The 22,062-nt window shown below is 52.2% G+C and overlaps 2 protein-coding genes across 2 annotated transcripts in view; one reads left to right on the forward strand and one right to left on the reverse strand.

Moving 5' to 3' along the window:
- The window catches only part of LRRN2 (leucine rich repeat neuronal 2), a 63,387-nt gene extending 56,240 nt beyond the window's left edge, over window positions 1-7,147 (forward strand). Inside the window, exon 3 of the mRNA XM_061187438.1 lies at window positions 4,107-7,147. Within this exon, the coding sequence (XP_061043421.1) occupies window positions 4,344-6,482 (2,139 nt within the window). The 5' untranslated portion in view covers window positions 4,107-4,343 and the 3' untranslated portion in view covers window positions 6,483-7,147. The remainder of the gene's footprint in view (window positions 1-4,106) is intronic.
- MDM4 (MDM4 regulator of p53) overlaps window positions 2,434-22,062 on the reverse strand; it is a 94,224-nt gene continuing 74,595 nt past the window's right edge. Inside the window, exon 7 of the transcript XR_009700579.1 lies at window positions 2,434-2,518. The gene's annotated coding sequence lies outside the window, so the exon portion shown is untranslated. The remainder of the gene's footprint in view (window positions 2,519-22,062) is intronic.

The raw sequence follows: 22,062 nt of genomic DNA on the forward strand, positions 1-22,062 counted from the left end.
GCCACTGCCGGGGGCGGGGAGGTAGGTCCATTGGGGCTTGCAGAGCCAGCCCTTCCAAGAGAAACTTTGCTCCTGGAGTGGGCAGCCCTGCTTCCCCTGCCACTGACGGTCATGGCTCCAGCTGTCCCTGAACAAAGAGGAGCGCCCAGCCCCCAATCCGAAGGCAGGCTGAGGTCTCTGTGCAGCCTGCTGGCTCTGTCTGTCCCTGTGCTTCCAGGCCCAGCCACACACACACAGAGGAACAGGGTCTTCCCCGTGTGTCCCCCAGGGAAGTCACTCTAGCCAGAAATCAAGGAATGGTGTCTGAGGGCCCCCGCAGGTAGCGTCGGGGAGGAGGAGCAGAGGACCCATTCATCTCTGAAAGGATTGGCACCTGAAGCAGGCATTCGGGCCCACCAGCCCTGCACTCTGCTCCTGTAAGGCGGGCGTTGAGCTGCCAGGCAGTGAATCTTGGCTGGGCTGGTGGGGCAGGTTACAGAGTCAAAGACCTGGGTTTGAATTCTGACCCCACCGCGTCAGAAGCTGTGCAAGCTCTGACGTGTCAATTAACCTCTCCTTGCTTCAGTTGCTTCCCCTGTAAAATGAGACTAAACAATCCCTTCTCTGTCTGCACACAGGGTTGATGGGAGAGTTACACACTTCACAATTTGTATCCACTCACCAGTACCCCCTGCATGCTCAATCCTCCACTTGGCTCACTGGGAACACAAAAAGCATGCAAGACATAGCCCCTACTGCAAAGAGCTTGAAATCCAGTTGGGGAAAATGTACACGTGATAGTCTGAACTCCCGCTCACCCCGGGAGATTATAGATAAAAGACAATTAGCTTTCTCTGCAGCTCCCGCTCCCAGCAGAAATTGCTAATCAAGCCTGCATGAGTGGGCCATGTGCAAGACAGCCTTAAGTGGTGATGGCAGGTGAGTGGGCAGCTCTGAGTTCTATCTTGGAAGGGGCTGTGTGCTCAGCAGTGAGGGGGAGGACTTGTCTGGGCCTTTGCCAAGCCTTGGGACCAGAGGTGCGTACAAACATGAGTCATCCAGCTGCTGCCCGTCTCTGGGCCTCTGGATGCCGAGCCCCGGCCTGAGGCTCCTGGCTGAGGGGCTGGAGCTCTGGCTCACCACCCGCCCCCCAGCTCAGCCACAGGGGCAAGGAGGAGGGTGAGCCTGGAGTGGAGGGAAAGGTGAATCTCTGGATATTTTTGTTTTTTGGGTTTTTTTAAATTTTATTTATTTATTTTTGGCTGTGTTGGGTCTTCGTTTCTGTGCGAGGGCTTTCTCCAGTTGTGGCAAGCGGGGGCCACTCTTCATCGCGGTGTCTCTGGATGTTTTTAATGAACTTTTAAATGGCTTCTCGATCCCATCCATACAGCTGAGCATCGGTAGGACAAAGGTGCCAGGACAGAGGTGTTGGAGGAGGAGCCTGGGGCTCGGGCAAGGTCTGAAGGCCCTCTCCACCCACTGCAGCTCTCTCCCCTTACGCACTGTCTTGGGCTCTCCTAATCATTTTGCATTTTTGGTCCTGCCAGAGTGGCACTCTTAAAGGTGTGATGTTTTATCTAGTCCTGCTCACAGCTCCCCATCCCACCTGGGGGCGACACTGGGCCCACAGTGGGCAAGCTTAATAGGGGCTTGTTGAGTCCTGGGATCCAACTTCTATCCCCCCCTAAGAAGTCCTATAGCTGGGGAGCCTCCCAACCCTGGGAGATGAAAGAGAACTAAGCCTTGCTGAGCTCTCTGTGTGCACCACACCCAGTTCCTTTAATCCCAATGACAAGCTCATTTTACACATAAGGAACAGATGCTCAGAGCAGTGAACTTTTCCCAGGGTGCTCTGGTAGGAAGTGGTAAGTAATAGTAAGATCTCTTTGCTGGTGGGTTCTACTTTCTTGGGTGAGGCCTGGGCAGGAGGCAGGAGCCTCTGGTGTGTACGTGCGGCAGGACCACAGCCCTAGCTCCGTGACAGGGCTATCCCAGGACTCAGCTTGTCCCTGCTGCCTCTCCAGTCACATAGCACACGGCAGAACCCCACCACTCTTCCTGACCACCGCTCACCGGCCTGGGTGGCTGAGTACTCCAGGCTCCCCTCTGCACGTGGATGCGGGTGTGCATGTGTGTGTGCACGTGTGTTTGCCCTGAGTTTTACGTGTCAGTGTACACACACCCCCACTCAAAACCTCTGTGCATTTTAAGTCATGTTGTTTTTCCCACCTTCAGAAATAGCTGCAGAGGAAGGTGGGAAGTAGCCAAATGTAAACAGGCATGCCGCTCCCTTGCTCAAGGGAGGCCTCCAACTGCTCCCCTCCCCGGCCCCAGCATCCTGGAAGTGGGATGAGGTGGGCAAAGAGCCCCGGTGGCCAGCTGAGAGGCACTTGCCTGGAAGGTGGTGGAAGACACAGCTCCCAGCTTCCTGCAGCTCCTTGATAAGGAGTCATCTCCTCAGGGGACAAGAATGGGCACCCAGCCTGGTGCTTCAGCAGCCAGTACAGCTCAGGGTATCCAGGGTAGGGTCGGGCCAGATCTGGAGGCAGAGAAGCACAGTGTAAATGGCACAACCTCTGAATTCCTGTCTCCTGACATTTACCAGCTGTATGGCTTGAGCCAAATTCTTTAACCTCTTCCAAACCTCAGTTTCTTCATCTGCAAACTGGAGGTATTAATGCTTATCTTATAGACTCTTTATGAGGGTTAAATGAAATAAGACATAGTCTTTGAAAGGTCCTGGCAAATAGCAGGCATTCAATAACTGTGCACTCCCCTGATGTCTGCAGCTGGAAAACTACCCAGTCAGACCTCCACTCAGGAGTCAGACTAGGCCCAGGGGCCCCCTTTGGTTCCCCCATCTTGGTTCTAGGCCAAGGCTGGACTTTCGTCTAGGGCAAAGCATCCTAGCCATGGGTTCTTCTAGAGAACCAGGATTGATTGTCCATACCCGGGAGGAAGGAACAGCAGGGGCTTGGATTCTAGATTGGAGTGGGGGTAGGGACCCAACCTCCTGGAGGAAGGGGCCCTAGGACCATAGAGATTGATTTATACGATAAACCCTCACTGGGCACCTGTCCTGGGCTACAAGCAAGACAGGTCCCCAGTTGGGGAGACATTTCCACATGATGTGATCAGGGCTATGATAGAAGAAAGCATGGGGTACTGTGAGAGCACAAGGCAGGCCCCTTAGCCATCCAGGGGTGGGGAGGGTTAGAAGCAGCTTTCTGTAGGAGGTGACTGACCTTAGATTGAGTCTTGAAGAACAACTGGGAGTTGTCTGGGAGACAGGAGGGGGGGGGTGTACGGTAAATTTGACCTGAAAGGTTGGTCACAGTGAGTCAGTAGGATGGCAAAAGCCAGGAGAATTGGCTGAGGCCAGATAACATATGGTCAGGACTGAGGTGCTCACACCCAGGCTTCTTAAACCCACCACCTCCTCCTGGCAGTTTGGCTAGGCTACAGGGGAAGGGAAAGCCCCTGCCTCCGGGTAGGGAAAGCCCCTGCCTCCAGGTAGGGAAGTTGGCAAAAGCCAAAGCTGTCCCGTATCCCCGGAGAGCCTAAGCAGACCCCAGGTGACCACCCCACTTCCCCAGCCTGTCTGGGTGTGGGGTCAGAGTCCACTGCCTTTCAACTTTCAAAGTCCTGGGAGCGCACCCTGGAATTTAGAAGCCGCATTTGTTTCTACCACCCTCTACCCACACTGCTCAGAGGGATGTCTGAAAACTGTCACTTTATTTCCCATTTACTCAGTGAGGAGAGATGTGAGGAAGGTTGGAGAATCTACTCCACATCTCTCTGGGCTCAGAAGGACTCTGAAGATGACAATTTCAGCCATCCCCTCTCCTCCACACACACACACACACACCTTCCGCGAGTTATCCTGGAAGCTTCCAAGGCTCAATCTCTTGCCCCTTCCTTGAAGACTCCCAGTCACTCCCCCAGCAGATCAAAGAAAAGGACAGCAAAGCCTAAGGACTGTAGGACAGAATCCAGGAGCCCTGGCTCTGATCTTGTCCACCCCTCTCAGCTCCTTTGACCTCTTGAGTCAAACAGGGGAGACACAGGAGGAGGGAGTAGATTCTGCTTCTCTGCAACCTCCTTAACTCTGCATCCTCTTCTTCCAGGGCTGCCCCGATGGGGCATGGCAGTGAGTGAGCAGACCGAGCGCCAGTGGACAAGGATGGACAGCCGCACCCAGGAGGGCAGGAAATGATGCCCACCCATCCCCTCATAGAATGACTGCCCGGGAAGAGTGGTTCCCCGGGCCCTGGCAGGGCTGCTGACCCTCAGCCTGCAGACCGCTAAGAGCACAAGGACTCCAGACTCTTCTTGTGGATGGTCCCCTGCCCTGCAGCTCCACCATGAGGCTGCTTGTGGCACCCCTCTTGCTAGCTTGGGTGGCTGGTGCCATTGCCACTGTGCCCGTGGTACCTTGGCACGTGCCCTGCCCCCCTCGGTGTGCCTGCCAGGTCCGGCCCTGGTATACACCCCTATCGTCCTACCGCGAGGCCACCACTGTGGACTGCAATGACCTATTCCTGACAGCTGTGCCCCCGGCGCTGCCCGCAGGCACGCAGACCCTGCTGCTACAGAGCAACGGCATCGTCCGCGTGGACCAGAGTGAGCTCGGCTACCTGGCCAATCTCACAGAGCTGGACCTGTCCCAGAACAGCTTTTCAGACACCCGAGACTGTGATTTCCGTGCCCTGCCCCAGCTGCTGAGCCTGCACCTGGAGGAGAACCAGCTGACCCGGCTGGAGGACCACAGCTTTGCAGGGCTGGCCAGCCTTCAGGAACTCTATCTCAACCACAACCAGCTCTACCGCATCGCCCCAAGGGCCTTCGCCGGCCTCAGCAACCTGCTGCGGCTACACCTCAACTCCAACCTGCTGAGGGCCGTGGACAGCCGCTGGTTCGAGATGCTGCCCAGCCTGGAGATCCTCATGATCGGTGGCAACAAAGTGGACGCCATCTTGGACATGAACTTCCGGCCCCTGGCCAACCTGCGCAGCCTGGTGCTCGCAGGTATGAACCTGCGGGAGATCTCTGACTACGCCCTGGAGGGGCTTCAAAGCCTGGAGAGCCTCTCCTTCTATGACAACCTGCTGGCCCGGGTACCCCGGCGGGCGCTGGAGCAGGTGCCTGGGCTCAAGTTCCTAGACCTGAACAAGAACCCGCTCCAGCGGGTGGGGCCCGGGGACTTTGCCAACATGTTGCACCTCAAGGAGCTGGGGCTGAACAACATGGAGGAACTGGTTTCCATTGACAAGTTTGCCCTGGTCAACCTCCCTGAGCTGACCAAGCTGGACATCACCAACAACCCCCGGCTGTCCTTCATCCACCCCCGCGCCTTCCATCATCTGCCCCAGATGGAGACCCTCATGCTCAACAACAATGCTCTCAGTGCCTTGCACCAGCAGACAGTGGAGTCCCTGCCCAACCTGCAGGAGGTGGGTCTCCATGGCAACCCCATCCGCTGTGACTGTGTCATCCGCTGGGCCAATGCCACGGGCACCCATGTCCGCTTCATCGAGCCTCAGTCCACCCTGTGTGCCGAGCCACCAGACCTCCAGCGCCGCCCAGTGCGGGAGGTGCCCTTCCGGGAGATGACGGACCACTGCCTGCCCCTCATCTCCCCCCGCAGCTTCCCCGCCAGCCTCCAGGTGGCCAGTGGAGAGAGCCTGGTGCTACACTGCCGGGCGCTGGCTGAACCAGAACCCGAGATCTACTGGGTCACTCCAGCTGGGGTTCGACTGACGGCTGCCCGGGCAGGCAGGAAGTACCGGGTGTACCCTGAGGGGACCCTGGAGCTGCGGAGGGTGACAGCGGAAGAGGCAGGGCTGTACACCTGTGTGGCCCAGAACCTGGTAGGGGCTGACACTAAGACTGTTAGTGTGGTTGTTGGCCGGGCTCCCCTGCAGCCAGGCAGAGGCAAGGGATGGGGTCTGGAACTCCAGGTGCAGGAGACTCACCCCTATCACATCCTGCTGTCTTGGGTCTCCCCACCCAACACAGTCTCCACCAACCTCACCTGGTCCAGTGCCTCCACCCTCCAGGGCCACAGGGCCACTGCTCTGGCCCGCCTGCCACGGGGTACCCACAGCTACAACATCACCCGCCTCCTTCAGGCCACGGAGTACTGGGCCTGCCTGCAAGTGGCCTTTGCTGATGCCCACACCCAGTTGGCATGTGTATGGGCCAGGACTAAAGAGGCCACTCCTTGTCACAGAGGCTTAGGGGACCAACCTGGGCTCATAGCCATCCTGGCTCTCACCATCCTCCTGCTGGCAGCCGGGCTGGCAGCCCACCTTGGCAGTGGCCAGCCCAGGCAGGGAGTGGGTGGGCGGCCTCTCCTTCCAGCCTGGGCTTTCTGGGGCTGGAGCACCCCCTCAGCCCGGGTGGTATCTGCACCCCTTGTCCTGCACTGGAATCCGGGGAGGAAGCTGCCCAGGTCCTCAGAAGGGGAGACGCTGTCACCACCATTGTCGCAAAATTCCTGAAGCTCAGCCTGTTCTCAGCAGTAGAGAAATAACTAGGACTACTTTTTACCAAAAGGGAAGCAATCTGGGCCAGGTACCCTGCCAGGAAAGTAACATGGACCCACATGCTTGAGGCCTGGCAGCTGGACCAAGACAGCCAGCGTTGTGGCCCTAGGGGGTGCTCCTGCAGCCTCCAGAAACTGCCCTTACCTTCTGGGGGCTCCTCCGCTGCCATTCTGAGGAGCATCTCCAAGGAACAGGAAGGGCTGTGGCTAAAGCTGCCCACCTCCCCAGTTGTCTGTGTGCCCAGAGGCTCCTGGGCCTGGATGTCCCCTGCCTGTGTCCTCAGGCCCTTGGCCCACAGGATGCACCCCCTCCTCTTCTCTGTCTCTGTACAGTCTCAGTTGCTTGCTCTTTCCCCTTCTGGGCAAGAGCTGAAGGAGGCCTCTCCTCCCCACCTCGGGGGACTGCTCCCAAAGTGGGGCCCCAGTTGGATGAGAAAGACATGTGGGAGAGGGATGCCCAGGAACGCCTCTTCCCGGCACCCTTCCGGTCTGCACTCTGAGGTTGACTTTCTATAAGCAATTTTGTACCTTTGTGGAGAAATGTGTCCCCTCCCCCCAACCCAATTCACTCTTTTCTCCTGTTTTGTAAAAAATAAAAATAAATAAGAATAACAATAATAAGGGGAGGGGAAGGAAACAAAAGAAAAATAATCCTTTGAATACTGAGTATAACTAAAGAGCTCTCTGCTCTGAATCTCTTCAAAGCCTGAGGGTGACAGAAAGAGGGGCTGGATTGGGAGAGGAGGGAGGGGAGAGAGAGGAACTTGGTGCGCGAGAGCACAGGTTTTCCCTTTAGGTTTGAATTCTGACCTGCCAGGCGCCTCTGGGCCTGCTCCCCAAAGGGCCTGGAGACCTGGAGAAGAGGGACAAAGAGCAGGAGAGGCTGACGAGAGAGGAAAGAAGAGACATGGAGAGGGTGGGAGAGGAAAATGGAGGAAAACCTGGAGCTGGAGAGAGTGGAAATTTCCATCACCCAATGTTGTCACCCCTTCTCTTTCTGTGATAAGCAATTAACATGCCAGTGCATAGGAAGCACTTCCCATCCTATTTCTAATTAAACAAACCCAAGAGGCAGAGTCATGCAGAGAATTGCAGATCATCAAGACAGCAAGAACTTGGGCTCACTGGGGCAGGAGGGGGTTGTGGGGTGATGGAGGATTTGGGGAGGGGAGGGCTGTGGGACAAGAAAATTGCTGCATTTATCTTTCTGGTCCATTTCAGTATAATCTGCAATGAGCCTGGTTTGCTTTTGTAGTATTTTTTTTTTCATGGATTGACTTCTTAGGACCAAATGTGAAGAGAAACATCTGTTGGAAAAGCAGAAGAGCCAAGGGGAGGGGCTGCTGTGGCCAGCCGAAGGACGGTTCCAGAGCAAAAGGCCGCTGGGCCACAGGTCTTGTTTCTGAGATGGGTCTCTTGAGACCAAAAAGAAGCAACACGTGAACCTGACGTCTCCTGCGCTACAGACACGTTTAGCAGACTCGTAGGAAGCGGGGTCTAAGTCACCCTAAGGTTGCAAATGTAGACACAGGTGGAAGCCAGACCAATAGAGCATCAGGCCCCATGGAACCTAGAAAGAGAACACTCACCCCAAGCCAGAGGATGCTGCTTCTCTCTCGGTAAGCACAACGAGACCAGGGTTCTCTGAAGACCTTCAGCAAACAGCCACTTTAGAAGCCTTTTCCTCTTGGGCAGAAGGGTTCTCACACATCAGCCTGCATCAGAATCACCTGAGGGCTGGCTGAACACAGACGGCTGGTCCTACCCCCAGAGTTTCTGATCCAGATTTGGGTGGGATCTGAGAATTGCATTTCTAACAAGTTTTCGGCTGATGTCGATGCTGCTGGTCTGGGGACCACACTTGGAGACCCATGGAGCTCCAGCCTGCGGTGGCTAGAATGTTTCACTTCCTCTGCTCAGGGTCCCAGCTTTTTTATAGACAGCAGTACAGGTTATGGTCCCGTGAGAGACTTGGGGAGGGGCTGGAGGATGGTCCCTCAGCTCCTCCCCCCTCTACTGCTGGGCTACTCGGCCCCATTTCAAAATGACAGCCCACTGCCCTGAGTCACCAGGCTCCATCCACATGTGCTCTTTCCCATGGGCAACTTACGTGTTCTTTAGGGGAGGGAGCTGGGAAAGCTTTGGGACCATCATAGCCAAGTTCCGGGCAGCCACGCCAACTAACTGGGGCTGGCCTGTGGGATCCAGCCTATTTGCCATTGGTGAGCGTTCATCCTCTGTGATCCAGAGGCTGTGTGGGGAAGAGGCAGGCCAGGGCCTGTGCTGATCATAGAAAACTGAAGTTAGAAATCAACGCCTCTCCTGTCTAGGATGAAGGGCAGGCGCTGCCTTTCTTGATGGGCCCACATGGCAAGGAGAATCCTGGTGCTGGTCCCTTAAGCACCCAGAGCCCTGTAAAGCCTGTGAGCCCTGCAACCCTCTCCCATCAACTCCTCCCCTACCACCCCAGAACTCCTCTAAGACCTCAGGGCTGGGTCATAGCAACCCAAAAAGTGACCCCAGCACACCTTAGATCCTGCAAGCACGAAATACTTGTACCTGTGGTTGGAGGATGGAAAGGCTGGAAGTTGAAAGACATCTTTGCTACCCTCCTTTCCCGAAGACTCCTCCGTTATAGGCAGGAAGCCCTGAGGGAACCGTGGAAGCTGTGAGCCCTGAGGAAAAGGGCTGCAGCTCTGGCTCCCAGTTTCCATGTCCTCAGGGGCTCCCTGCACTGAGCCCTTGAAAATGAATCCCTTCTTGGTGGGGAAAGGCAGTTATGGTGATTTAGCCCTTCTCTCAGCTGAATTCCCTGGTCCTGAGCATGTGGCTGCCCCAGAGAAGTGAGGTGAGCTGGGGAAAGGATGTGAGTGAGTGGCCTCTTTTCTCCTGGAAAGAGAGCTGAGCTGCAGGGCCGTAGCCAGTTGCGGAGGGGGAGGAATGGCACTTTGGGGTTGCTGTGTCCTAGAATAGCTAGAAACTGAGCAAATGAGAGCAAGCAGCCTCTCCCCTGGTACAGAGCTGGGCACGTGGCTCAGGTGTGTTGCAACCAGGTGAGAGGACAGTGGGACCATGCCCTGCATGTCTGTTAACGCAGCCGAAGTGGCATTCGAAGTCTTAGCTTTCAAACTAGTCTGAGTGCGTGGGCAACTAAACATGCTGGGTTTAAAACAAACAAAACGGCTATTTAGCCTGGTCTCTTCCGGACATTTAAGGTAGCTTTTTTTAAACCTTAAATAGAAAGCAGTATTTGTCACTGTTTGAATTTTAAGTTGTTACAGAGAGCCTGTCATTTCCATCTATTGAGATGATTTCAAAACCCAGCTCAGTTGTTGACTGTATATGTCCCTGGCGGGAGCACACCACTGCAGGATCCTATCCTGCCTTTCTGTCCTCAGCCGAAGCCCAGACAGATTGTGGAGCAGACTCGGGCCAGGACACAGTTCTGTGGCTCACCACAGCAGCCTTCCCATCAGCCCCACACGGGCCCATCAATCAACCCATCTGAGGTGGCCGCTCAGCCAACTGTCAATACAAACCACTTAAATACACTCTCTTGCAGCCCACATTCCTGCATTCTCCCAGGAGGCGGACTTCCTGGAGGGCTGTGCCAATAGGAGGAGAGAGTGAGTGTGAGGCAGTCCTGGCAGCTCTCACACTAGTCCCTGTATCGCAGAAGTCAATGAGGTTGGCTGATCTAGTGTAGGGTGACCAACTGGGACTTTGCTGGTCTCAGCACTGAAAGTCCCTTGTTTCAGGACCTCTCTCAGTGCCGGGAAAACCAGGATGGTTGGTCACCCTGGTCTAGTGACCTCTTTCTAAGTGTACCAGTCACCTTCCTTCTTCCCATTTTCCCTTCTGCCTCCCAATCAACAAATATTTAATGAACGTGACTATGCGGTTGGCACAGTTCTAAGAACTAGGGGTGCAGATAAAAATCTCTGAGCCCATGAACCTTGCATTTTAGTGAGGGAAGGAAGTTGATGAACCGGACAAATAAGTAAGAATATATAGCATGTTGGGCGGTAGTGAGTACTATGGAGAAAAACATAAGTCAGGGAAGAGGATGAGTCGGGATAGGGGGGTTTACATAGCGGGGTTCAGGAAAGACCTTGTTGAGAAGCTGACATTTGAGCAATGCTGTGGGGGAGGGAACCAACCAGTTATCTGGGGGAAGAGTGGTCCAGAAAGAGAGGAAAGTAAGGGAGAACGCCAAGAGCAAGGACGCTGTGTCCGGAGCAAGGGGGAGGGGGGCAGGGAGAGGACCTGTGAGACCTGAGGGCAGAGAAGTAGCCAGGCAATCATGCTGGGCCTCATCGGCCACTGGAAGGACTTGGACTTTTCCTTCCAGTAAGAGGGGAGACACTGGAGGGTCCTGAGCAGACGTGGCATGATTTGGCCCAAGCAGATCGCTCTGGTTGCTAGACTGAGAACAGAGCATGGGCGTGTGTGGTGGCCAAGGGCAGAAGCGGAGAGGTCAGTTAGGAGACCACTGCAATAATCATTTCCGTTTAACCATCGCTTCTAGAACTTTGCCGGGGCTGGACACGAAGTGTACCTCTCTTTCCTGAATCTATCTTTTCCCCTATTTTTGAAAATCAAAGCCACATTTACTCTTTCGCAGGATCCTGACCGCTCTCTCTCTCCCCACGGTTCTTCAAGGCAGCTCGTGTAGATCAAGGCTCCTCCATCACATCTGCTAGTTGTGTCAGTGCCTCATAACAGAGACCGGAACTTATGTAAGGTAGTGAGGGATGATCCTCACTGGCTTTAATTTCCATCTTAATTGTGTTTGTCGTTCAAGCAGTCAGTCATTCCAAGGGAGAAACAGCAGTGGCAGGAGTCCTTATCCTGCCTCTTCCCTGACAGCGCATTGCCGTGGAGTGTTGCAAAGACACTGCAAATGCAATGTGCTGACAACGCATTGGCTGTTCCAGGCCTGACGTCTACCTTCCTTCTTGATGATTTTACCAAAAGAACGCTTGTGTGTTCCTCATAAGTTTCACACATGTCAGATCAACCTGTCCTTAGCCTTCCCAGTACGATTGTTACCCATTTGGGCTATCCTTTTACAGATGCCCTTTGATTAAGAGTATCTCCTTGTAATTTTTATAGAATGGTAATAATGCCTAAAGTCAAGCATTTACTATGTGCTAGCCACCCTAGTAGGGATTCCACATGCACCACTTCATTTCAATCACAGGTACCTTATAAAGTGGGTACAATTACCCCCATTTTACAAATTTAGATATCAGAGCCCAGAAAGGCTAAAGGACTTATCCAAGGTCACACAGCTAGTAGGTGGCAGAGTCAGGATTCAAACGCTGTCTGATTCCAAAAGCTCTTTTCTAACTACTGCTCTGCTATATTCAAATTTATACACTTTAAAAGTATGTCAATAGTTTTCGAGAACATGAGAACTTCTAAAATCTGTGTGCAGATTTTAGAGCACTCTCTGTGCAGCCACATATATTTTTAGATGCTGCCCTCTTTTTTTAAACTCAGGATAATTTGTGGCTTTATTGTCAGGACTTCAGTTTTAAAACCTCTTGAACTATATTCTCTTAAGAATCATAACTTATAATTCTTTTCTCTGAATTTTTGGAACATGCATTTTAGAAGCCTGGGTGTCTGATTTTGCCCCCTCATCCTTTCCTTCCTTAGATACTGTGAACTCTAAACTTCCACAGCGGCTTCCTCTGGAGGTTCTGATCTCTCTCCTCACCAACTGGTTCTTCTTTGTTGATCAGAACTGCATCCAGAGCAGCCCTTGCCCACGGGCTTCCTTTTCTTCTGAGCTCAGACGTCGGCTGGCCAAGTCAGGAGCTCATCGGAGGCTCAACATTGAGCCGAGCAATGCACCAAGCAAGTATCTAGGTGGCAGGAGTCCTGTCACTGCTTCCTCTGGCCTCTGTGCCCATTTTATAGCATCAATTAGGAAACACGGTCCCCATGGCCTCCTTCTGACCCAGTGGCCCGTATCATTCTCATACCACAGGGCCCTCCTGAGCCATTCTCCTTTCATCTGCATCCAAAATCTGGTTTTGCTTCTTGTGAACGTCCATTGCCTTGCTACAGCTGTGAATCAGTATCCCCACCCTCCGCCTCCACCACACACTCCAAATCTTTGTGCCCCCCCAGGTTCCCTTTCCTATAGTCCCCAGCCAGGGAACCCAGAGCTCCCCTCTGCCTTGTTTGTAGAAATTTCCAATTGCCATAGTCCCCACCCCTACTGTGCACAAAAAGAGACCTGGTTGTCTTGCTTGTGGATGTCTTAGAGCACGAAAAGCCAGTGTTGGGAATGGCAGCTCCCTTGGCAACAAGAGAACACAAGTAGGTTGAGGAAGTGCTAAGGCACTATTCCTCATTCCTTCATTGCTACCCTCAGAAATCAAAAAGGATCAGGCTATCAGCCTGTGAGGAGGGAAGAAAGAACCTAGGCTCAACCTACATGATAAGAATAAGGGGCAGTATGTGGTGGCACATTACTAAGCTCATTGATATTTACTCTCTCTTGCTCTTAGTAATAACTCAGTGAGTTATGCTGTACAGATATGATTATTATTCCCATTGTACAGGTAAGGAGATCAAGGCTTGGAAATTTTAAATAACTTAACCAAGGTCACACAACCAATAAAGGTAGAACTGGAATTTGAACCCAAGTCTTCTAATTCTGAATTCCCATGCTCTGCTCACCTACCCACACCATGTTCTCCATCAAAAACAAGGAGTGAGTGGCGTGCACTCCTCTCAGGGCGGGGGGACGGGGTGTGAAGCTGGGTGGAAATAACCAGGTACTGACTACAGAGAATAGAGAGGAGATGGAATCACTTGTACTGACAAGGATCACAGAAGCTGGGTGGGCAGGAGCAAGAGCCCACAGATGGACTCCAGGACCGTGGAGGCGGAGCTGGCCCAGGCAGAGGAGCCACAGCTGAGAAGGGTAAGCGGCAGCAGTGCCTGGCTCCAGGGCTCAGAGGCCACTGCTTGGTGAAGTCCCACCTCTCACAGCTGAAGCCAGCCTCACAGAGTCATCTGGTTTAGGCCCCTGCCTTCTAATGGCCTGGCTATCATTATCTCTGTTGATTTCACAGTGAGAAGAGGAGGGGAACCAGAATCTCAACCTTTTGGCTCAGGGCAGGGCTGGACTAGGGCCCTCCATTGAATGAAGACTAGAGCCAGTCATTCAAAGATGGACTTGGAGAGTCCATGGGCTGCTGTGAAGGCTAGCACATTTTTCTGTGCACATGCATACGTGACATTTTCTGGAGAGAGGGCACCTTGGATTTAATAAGACTCTGAAATGGGTCCAAAACCCCAGAAAGATCAAGAATTACTGCATTAGAGGGTACTAGTGTCCCACTCACAGCTGTAGAACTCGAGACTCTAGTTGGGAGTTGCCAAGGGAAACAGAGCCACCCACAACAATTTGCAGGTCTGTCAGGGAGGATTAGGTTGATGAACATTCGCCGTCTCTGCACCTAAATGGATTCAGATTTGCTTCCATAGACATTTCCTTTAAAATAAGGAAGATGTGAAGTCTCATTGTTTTCATTTGCAAAGCAGGGGCTCCTATGTCTGCTCCTAACGTTCAATCAAAGCTTCAAGCTTTTAGCCCATCAAAACCTACAAGCTCCCTAGAAATCCACTGCACCTCCCACATCAGCCCCATGGGTCCCCCAGCCCCGAGAGCCACATGAGAGCTCACTCAGCCACTTAACAACATCCGTCTGACAAGCATGTGCCCAGGGAGGGCACAGGATTCACCCAAGTGCCTTGGGAAACCCAGGCTCAAGCCCTTCTCTTTAATCTTGAGTAGATTAGAATCATCCATCCTGTTCTATTTCTCCTTTACTCCCCTTCCCCAATTCCTCAACTTCTCTGACCCCCCCCACTCACACACATGAGCTGTGTGCACACGTGCATGTCCATGTGTTTGCACAAACACACACAACTTTGTAAATGTCATTTGCAGCTCCGTTCCAGTCCCCATTCTACACGCCATTTGCCAGACGCTATTTTAAGCACCTAATAAAACTGTTTTAGAATGAATCCTCAGATGTTCTGCCCTTTGCTTCCCCAGGGCAAAAGCATTTGGGCTCCAGATGGAGCTATGTGTTGGCACCAAGTGAAGAGAAGGAGAAAGAATCAACCCAGGATCAGCAAGAGATCCCAGTCTCCTGCCCATAAGCAGTGTGGTGTGTCTACACAGAGACATACACCTGGATTGAAATCCCTGCCACGATCTTTACTATCCCTGAGACCTTGGGGTGCTGACTACACCTGTCTGCCTCATCTGTGAATGAGAGCTGCTAGTACCTCCGTGGTTCTCAGCCTGGAGCACACATCAGAATCACCTGGAGGGCAGTCAAAATGCAAATTGCTGGGCTCAACCTGGAATCTGGAGTGAGGCTTGAAAATCTGCATTTCTAACACAAGCTCCCAAGAGGGTGCCGCTGCTCCAGGACCACTCTATGAGAAGCAGTGACCTAACTCATGAGTTCCTGTGAGGATTAAATGAGAAAATAGATGTAAATCACCTGGCACTTAGTCAGGTAGCAGTTCTCAACCTTGGCTGTGCATTAGAATCACCTGGGGAGCTTTGACAACTAGGTGCCCAGCAACTGCAGACCAATTAAATCAGTCTCTAGAGGTGAGATACAGACATTACTACTTTTTAAAAAAGCCTCCCGGTGACTTAAATGTACAATCAAGGTTGAGAGCCACTGTAGCAGGAGCTCAATGCATTTGAAACACACTGTATGAGCTGCCCAGCTGCCCCTCTTTCCAGGACCTCTAATCTTTCCTCAGAGCCCCATTGCCCACTCTGGTTCCCCTGGGAAGGACTGGGGGAAACTTAACCTTGGCTTTGGCTGCTAGAGTGGCCAGGTGCTGAGGACCATTTGGAAGATGAGAACTGGTTCATTCATTCAATCCACCCAGTCATTCATTCATTCACTAACAATCAACCAAGCTGCTATGACTGTATTTATGAGGTGCTTGGGGACATGGGGATGAAAAGAATCCAGTCCTGTCCACAGGAGTTTGTGCCCTAGCACAAAAGATGTAGAATAATCGCCTCTCAGGTTTGGAAGTGTTCTCTAGCCTCAGCTCCCACCCACCACAGGAGTTCTCTCCACAACGGCCCCATCATCTCATCCCAGATTTAATACTTTAAGTGACAGAGAGCTCGTTACCTCGCAAGGTGGCCCATCAAGTTTAACGATTCTACGTTTTAAAAAGTTTTTCCTTAGACAACTGAAACCACAGCCCTGTGACTCCCACTCATTAGCTCTAAACTCTGGAAGAAACTCACCCCAGCTATCCCTTCCACATGCAGGCTCAGCTGTGTAGAGATGCCTTCCGTGGTCAGGGGAAATTACAACTGCAAACTGAGAGTTTGTTCCTAATTACCATCAAAGTGTCAGAAGGGCAATACAGAGGTTCTTGTTAACTGAGTATTAGCCCGCCAGTTCTCACAGGTGGTGCTGGGACACAAAAGTCAACATGACACAAAAATACTTACTAATGAACCAACCACCCTCTAACCTTAACCCCTCACTCAATTTTGTTCTTTCCTGTTTCACTGCAGTCTCAGCCTGACCCAACACCTGTGGCAAAGGTCTTCATCAGCCTCTGCTGGCTGTGGGCAGTTACTACCACACAAAACAAATAAGAGACAAACCAATTGCAAAGTGAAATTGCATATCTTGCCTCCCAAAATGCAGGTTCTAATGATGTTGACCAAATCAATGTTAGAGAAGTATTTAAATCACCCACAAAGCTATTGAAAAAATAAGACTGGGGTGGGGAGACCAATTAACAACGGAAGAAGAGAAAATCAACAAGGATCATACACAGTAGTCACCTCAAAAGTAAATGATTTGGATACCCAAAATTAAGAGAGGCCCATGGGAAATGGACGAAGCACTGTAATGTTTTTATAAAATGAAGACCCTCTTTAAGATCCTGCTTCAAAAGTCAGACAAGAAATGAAGAGTGTTTCCCTCCAGGAATCTATCATTTGGTTAAGGAGTCAAGTCTTAGCTAATAAAAGAGTGTCTATATTATGCCAATAACACAAGACAGCGATGATCAAGAGCTGAATTGAGGGGCACACAGCTTCTGAGATTAGGAGAGGACAACCCAGGGGAGACTGGAAAGGCCAGTGAAGGCTTTGCCAAGAAAAGGCTTGTTTTTCAAGAAAGACACACACACACAACCCGTCTTCCTTCCTGAGTCCTCTGGATACTCACCATGTCCTAGTCAAGAGGCCCAACAGCTTAGGAAAGACGAGTACATCTAACCTACCCAGCACACTGCAGTGTTTATGGTCAGGAGCCCGGGAACATAAACATGCAATGGACCACACCAAATGGCAGAGGAAGGCCGAGGAACCCCTGAGGTGGCGGAGAAAACACTCGAGCCCCTGGGTGACCTCAGTCCAGCCCAGCTGGGTGTGCTGCCAGCAGGCCCATGCCCAGGACCCCAGTGGGTCTGGCTGCTTTAGCCCGAGGGGGACGTGAGGAAAGCAACGGCGCATCTGAGCAAAGGGGAAATCAGTGGCGGCCTTCCCCTCCATGCTGCTTTTTCCCCATATGGGTGAAAAGGGCTTCCTATTTATCATCCCATCCATCCCTGGCCTCCAGCTGGACCTCAGCTACAGTTTTCTGGAAAGTAGGAGAAACAGGGAGGCAGAGACACCCCTAGATGAGTGTGGAACCAAGGCAACTTCATGTGTCCCACCTCTCGGCCTCCCCACTATTTTTACTAATATCGAGGAGAGAGTAAGTTGAATGTGTGTGTGTGTGTGTGTGTGTGTGTGTGTGTGTGTGTGTGGTGCATTAGGGGAAACAGCAGCTGTGACCTTGGCCATTTGGGTACCAGCCAAAGCTCAGTACTTCTCCTCCTGCTGCCCCCACAGCTGCCTGTTGTCCTCCCCAATCCCGTGAGGGCAAGGGGACACCTGGGAGCCAAATGTCCTTACCTGGGGCTGCTCAGGGGAGGAGAGTCAGAATCTGGGTTGACCTCTCACTTCCTACCACCCTCAGAAAGGGGGAGCTGCTTATACCACCCCCACCCGCTTGTCCCTGCTTTGCCTTTTGTTAAACTTAAATCACCTGATTTTTAAAATTTTCATTTGAAATTGTGGTTTAAAACACACAACACAAATTGGTGCCCAGTTCTAAGCGTACAGCTCGGAAGTGGCCCAAGGTGCTCATACTGTTGTACAACTGCCTCCACAGCTTCCTCATCTTGCAAAATGGAAACTCTATCCCCTTTCAGCAATGACTCCCCATTTCCCCCTCCCTGCAGGCCCTGGGAACCACCATTCTACTTTTTGCTTCTATGAATTTGACTATTCTAGATACCACAACAATACAGTCTTTTGTGACTGGCTCACTTCATTTAGCATAGTGTCCTCAGAGTTCATCCATGTGTAGCACGCGTCAGAACTTCCCTCCTTTTGAAGGCTGAATAATATTCCACTGTGTGTATACGCCACGTTTTGTTTATCCATTCATCTGTTGATGGACACTTGTGTTGCTTCTGCCTCTTGGTTATTGTGAATGATGCCGCTGTGAACATGGGTGTGCAAACATCTCTTTGAGATCCTGCTTTCAATTCTTTCCTATATATACCCAGAAGTGGGATTACTGGATCATATGGCAATTCTATTTTTAATTTTTTTGAGGAATTGCTGTGCTGTTTTCCACAGCAGCTGCACCATTTTACATTCCCACCAAGAGCACACAAGGGTTCCAATTTCTCCACCCTGCTTTGCTCTTAAGGAGTTGCTGAGAATGAGGGGCTCCCCAGAATCTCTGGACTTGAAATGAGAATCCAGGACCTCAGAATGCCTGCGGTCCTACCCTTCCCGGCCTTCTCCTCAGAGGTCTCATGGTCATCCCTCAGCCCCTGAGGAGCCCTGCTCTCCAGCAGGCCAGGGAAGAACAAAGAAAACAAAGTCTTCCAAGGTAGCGAGCAAACGCCCAAGAACGATAGCGCTCAAGTAACCGGAGCACTCAGCAATGGGACGATCTGGGTGAGGACAAGAGTGAGCTGCCACCCCTACCCTGAGCTTGCTGCACCGGCAAACAGAGCACAGGGCAAGAGGGCGACGGGGGAGAGGCTGGCTAGGGAGCCCCTTATTCTCAATGAACATGGAAGTCCAGGCCACCGTCAACTCTCCCCTAAACCACCGCAACGGCCTAGCCTCCAAAGGGCTCCTTCAAAAATTCAAATCCGGTCCTCTCACTTCCCTACTTAAAATGTTTCATGGCTCCCACTGCCCTCAGACTAAACTCCTTGACACAAAATCACTGCCCTTCATGACCCAGCCCTGCCTAGCTCTCGGTACATCTGCTGTGTCACTCCCTCCTACTCCGAGATTTAGCCACACAAATGCATTCCAACTGCTAGAACATACCACACTCACTGTCTCTATTGGGCCTTTGTACACAATGTTCTCTCAGGTTGGAACATTCTCCCTCACATCACCCTCCTTCCTCTCTTCATCTAAGTAGTTGTAGGCATCCTCTGGGTCCCAATCTAGATGTCGCTTCCTCCAGGAAGGCTCCCATTACCTCCCGGATTCTGAGTCTCAGTATTACCATGGGGGTCATGGCAGGACTCTGCCACTGGTGTGTTCCCTGGAGACTCGCCCATGTTCCTGGCACTAGGTTCTGTGAGCAACGGCCTGCAACCTGGCCTCCCAGCACCTAGAACACAGCGTGGCTCAGTGTAGGTGCTCATTACAAGTTTTTGATGAGTGAATGAATGTGTGAATGAAGACATGAAGGCTTGATTCCTGAGGCTGATAAGACCTGGGAGGCACAGGGGGCTGGCAGTTTCCACCTTCCACCTTCCACCTTTTGACCTCTTTCTTGTCTTATGGCCTTTAGTGTCCCCAGAGTTATGGGGAAATGAGGATAAGCCAAAAAGGGGGCAGGGACCATGCAAATGAAGCACAAACCCTGGAGTTCCTTGGGAAGCTGTTCCAAAGCCCTGGATTATCAGGATATTTGAATTTATCTGGCTGTCCCCTACTCTGTGACACTGAGTAATGAAGAGTTTATGGTTTCTTCCACCCTCCCTGGCTTCCCAGCTTCTTCCCAGTCACCACCTCCTGCCCCCCTCTGATCCTCCCCCCATTGCTAGGAGACAGCTGTGATCTGTGGCCATTCACCCAGGGAGCCAGCCTGGCTGAGGGACCCAAGGCCCCAGGTACAAAAGTGATGCAACTCTTGGAGCTAGGCTCTAACTGGACATTCCCCATGAAGTGTAGAGATTTAGCAAGACAAAATTCTCCCCTACAGCAACCTGAATCTTCCCCCTGTAGCTGATAAACAGCAAGTCCCAGACCTGGGAACAATCAAAAGAGAAGAGCAGTGATTCAGGGGAGAGGAGCACAGAAAGGGGTCCACCCCCTATGCCCGTTCTCTCCCCAGGGCCCCCAGAGCTGCCGCCCTGGGAACACTAGTATTAGGGAAGTTTGTGTACATACCACTGTCATTATCACAGAGCCCACGCCATTTCTGCTCTCCAGTGCCATCCTCTTGTGTGGCAGGTGGGTGAAATGTGGCCCTTCGTTTGTCACACAGCTAGCCAAGGGCAATGTCGGGACAAACACCCAAGATGCCCGCCCTCACTCACCAACGGCGCTGTGGTAGGTGAGGGCGAGCAGAGCCCACACCGCCCTTCCTCGTCCCGTGGGCACCTTTGGCTCCCCGACCGCTACCCATTTGGGGACTTGGGAGGGTCAGATAGAGTGTTCAAGACCTCTCGCCCTCGCTCTCTTCTGTGCATCAGGAGCCACATTACATCTTTTTTTTTTAAAGCATATATTACTTTTCACATATTTATTTATTTATTTATTTTTGGCCACGTTGGGTCTTCGTTGCTGCACGCGGGCTTTCTCTAGTCGTGGCTAATGCGGGCTACTCTTCGTTGCGGTGCGCGGGCTTCTCATTGCGGTGGCTTCTCTCGTTGCGGAGCGCGGGCTCTAGGCACGCGGGCTCAGTAGTTGTGGCTCGCGGGCTCTAGAGCGCAGGCCCAGTAGTTGTGGCGCACAGGCTTAGTTGCTCCGCGGCGTGTGGGATCTTCCCAGACCAGGGCTGGAACCCGTGTCCCCTGCATTGGCAGGCGGGTTCTTAACCACTGAGCCACCAGGGAAGCCCCCGACATTACATCTTAATTAGGAGGAAATCCTAGGCAATTAGTATGGGGTCCCCTGCAAGGAGCACGGTAACTGAGAGCGACAACCACCCCCACACACGCAGGGGCCCCAGAGCACTCCACCTGGGCTTGCATGAAGCTGCTGCCGGCCGATGCCTGCAGCCTTGGCCCAGGTTACAAGAGCCAGGCTTTGGGGCCCCCTGGGTTCCACGCAAATGCAGCCTCCTTGGTTATCTATTTGCACTGGGGGCTGGAGGGATGGGGGGACAGTCCGAAGGCCATCTCACGTGCAGAGCTCAGCTCAGCCTGGAAGAGGGTTTTTCCAGTGAAATGAGATTCAGTTACACCCAAAGTGAGAAAGAAAAGGCCCAGATAGATGAGGTTAAGACAGGTGCTCAACAGCTGTTCTAAAAGATTACTCTGCTACATCACACACAAACATGCATGTACACACACACACACCCCATAGCTCCACTCCAGAAAGTGTTGCTTACCATCATCTCACAAACCAGGACCAGCCAGCTTGCGTGCAACCTCTCCTCCCTCCCTCTCTGCCCAATACATAGACCCAGAGACCGGAATCGCAGATGACTCAGGCCAGACCCAAGGGGGCTTACAGTTCTTGCCCTCTCATAATAATTCCTGCTTTGAGCTAAGCTCCACAGTAATTCAGCCACGCAGGTCAGAGCAGTGGAAGAATTTGTCTTGCCAAAAAAAAGCTAATGGGAGGTGAAATGGCATTAATAACAGTATAGTGTCTAGACAGGAGGCACTGGTCCGGAAACTCTCTGCCCTGGTCAGGCCTCTCCTTACCCAGCCTGAGAGCCACACGCAAAGGGCATTGGTAACTTGGGCCCCCTTCAGCTAGCTGGAGCTAGCTACAGGAATGAAAAGCCAAGTGTAGAAACAAGGCTCCAGAGATCAGGGTGGGGGTCTAGAGGAGAGCTTTCCCCAGTTGCAGCCTGGGAGAGCCATCTTCAGACGGCTGGGGGCAGAAGAGAATGGTTCTCAGAAGGTGCCTGTGAGCTATAGGGAGGTAGGTTTCCACTCAAAGGGAGAACATTTTCTAACAGTCAAATCTGCCTAATGATAACACAGTCATCTTGTAAGGTGGTGAGAGCTCTGTCACAATACATATTCAACCAGTACAGCGTAGTGTTTGGGAGCTTAAGCCATGGAGTCAGATACATCTGGCTTCAATTCCTGACTGTCATTTACTCATTGTGTGATTTTGAGAATGTTACTTGAAACTGTTTGTTCACTGGTACATAAGCATAATAATTACCTCCTCAAATTTTGAGGCCTATGTGAGGTTAGTGCATGTAAAGTAGAGTACCTCACAATAGTAAGCACTTGAT

Source organism: Eubalaena glacialis, chromosome 3 (assembly GCF_028564815.1).
Source record: "Eubalaena glacialis isolate mEubGla1 chromosome 3, mEubGla1.1.hap2.+ XY, whole genome shotgun sequence".
NCBI lineage: Eukaryota > Metazoa > Chordata > Mammalia > Artiodactyla > Balaenidae > Eubalaena > Eubalaena glacialis.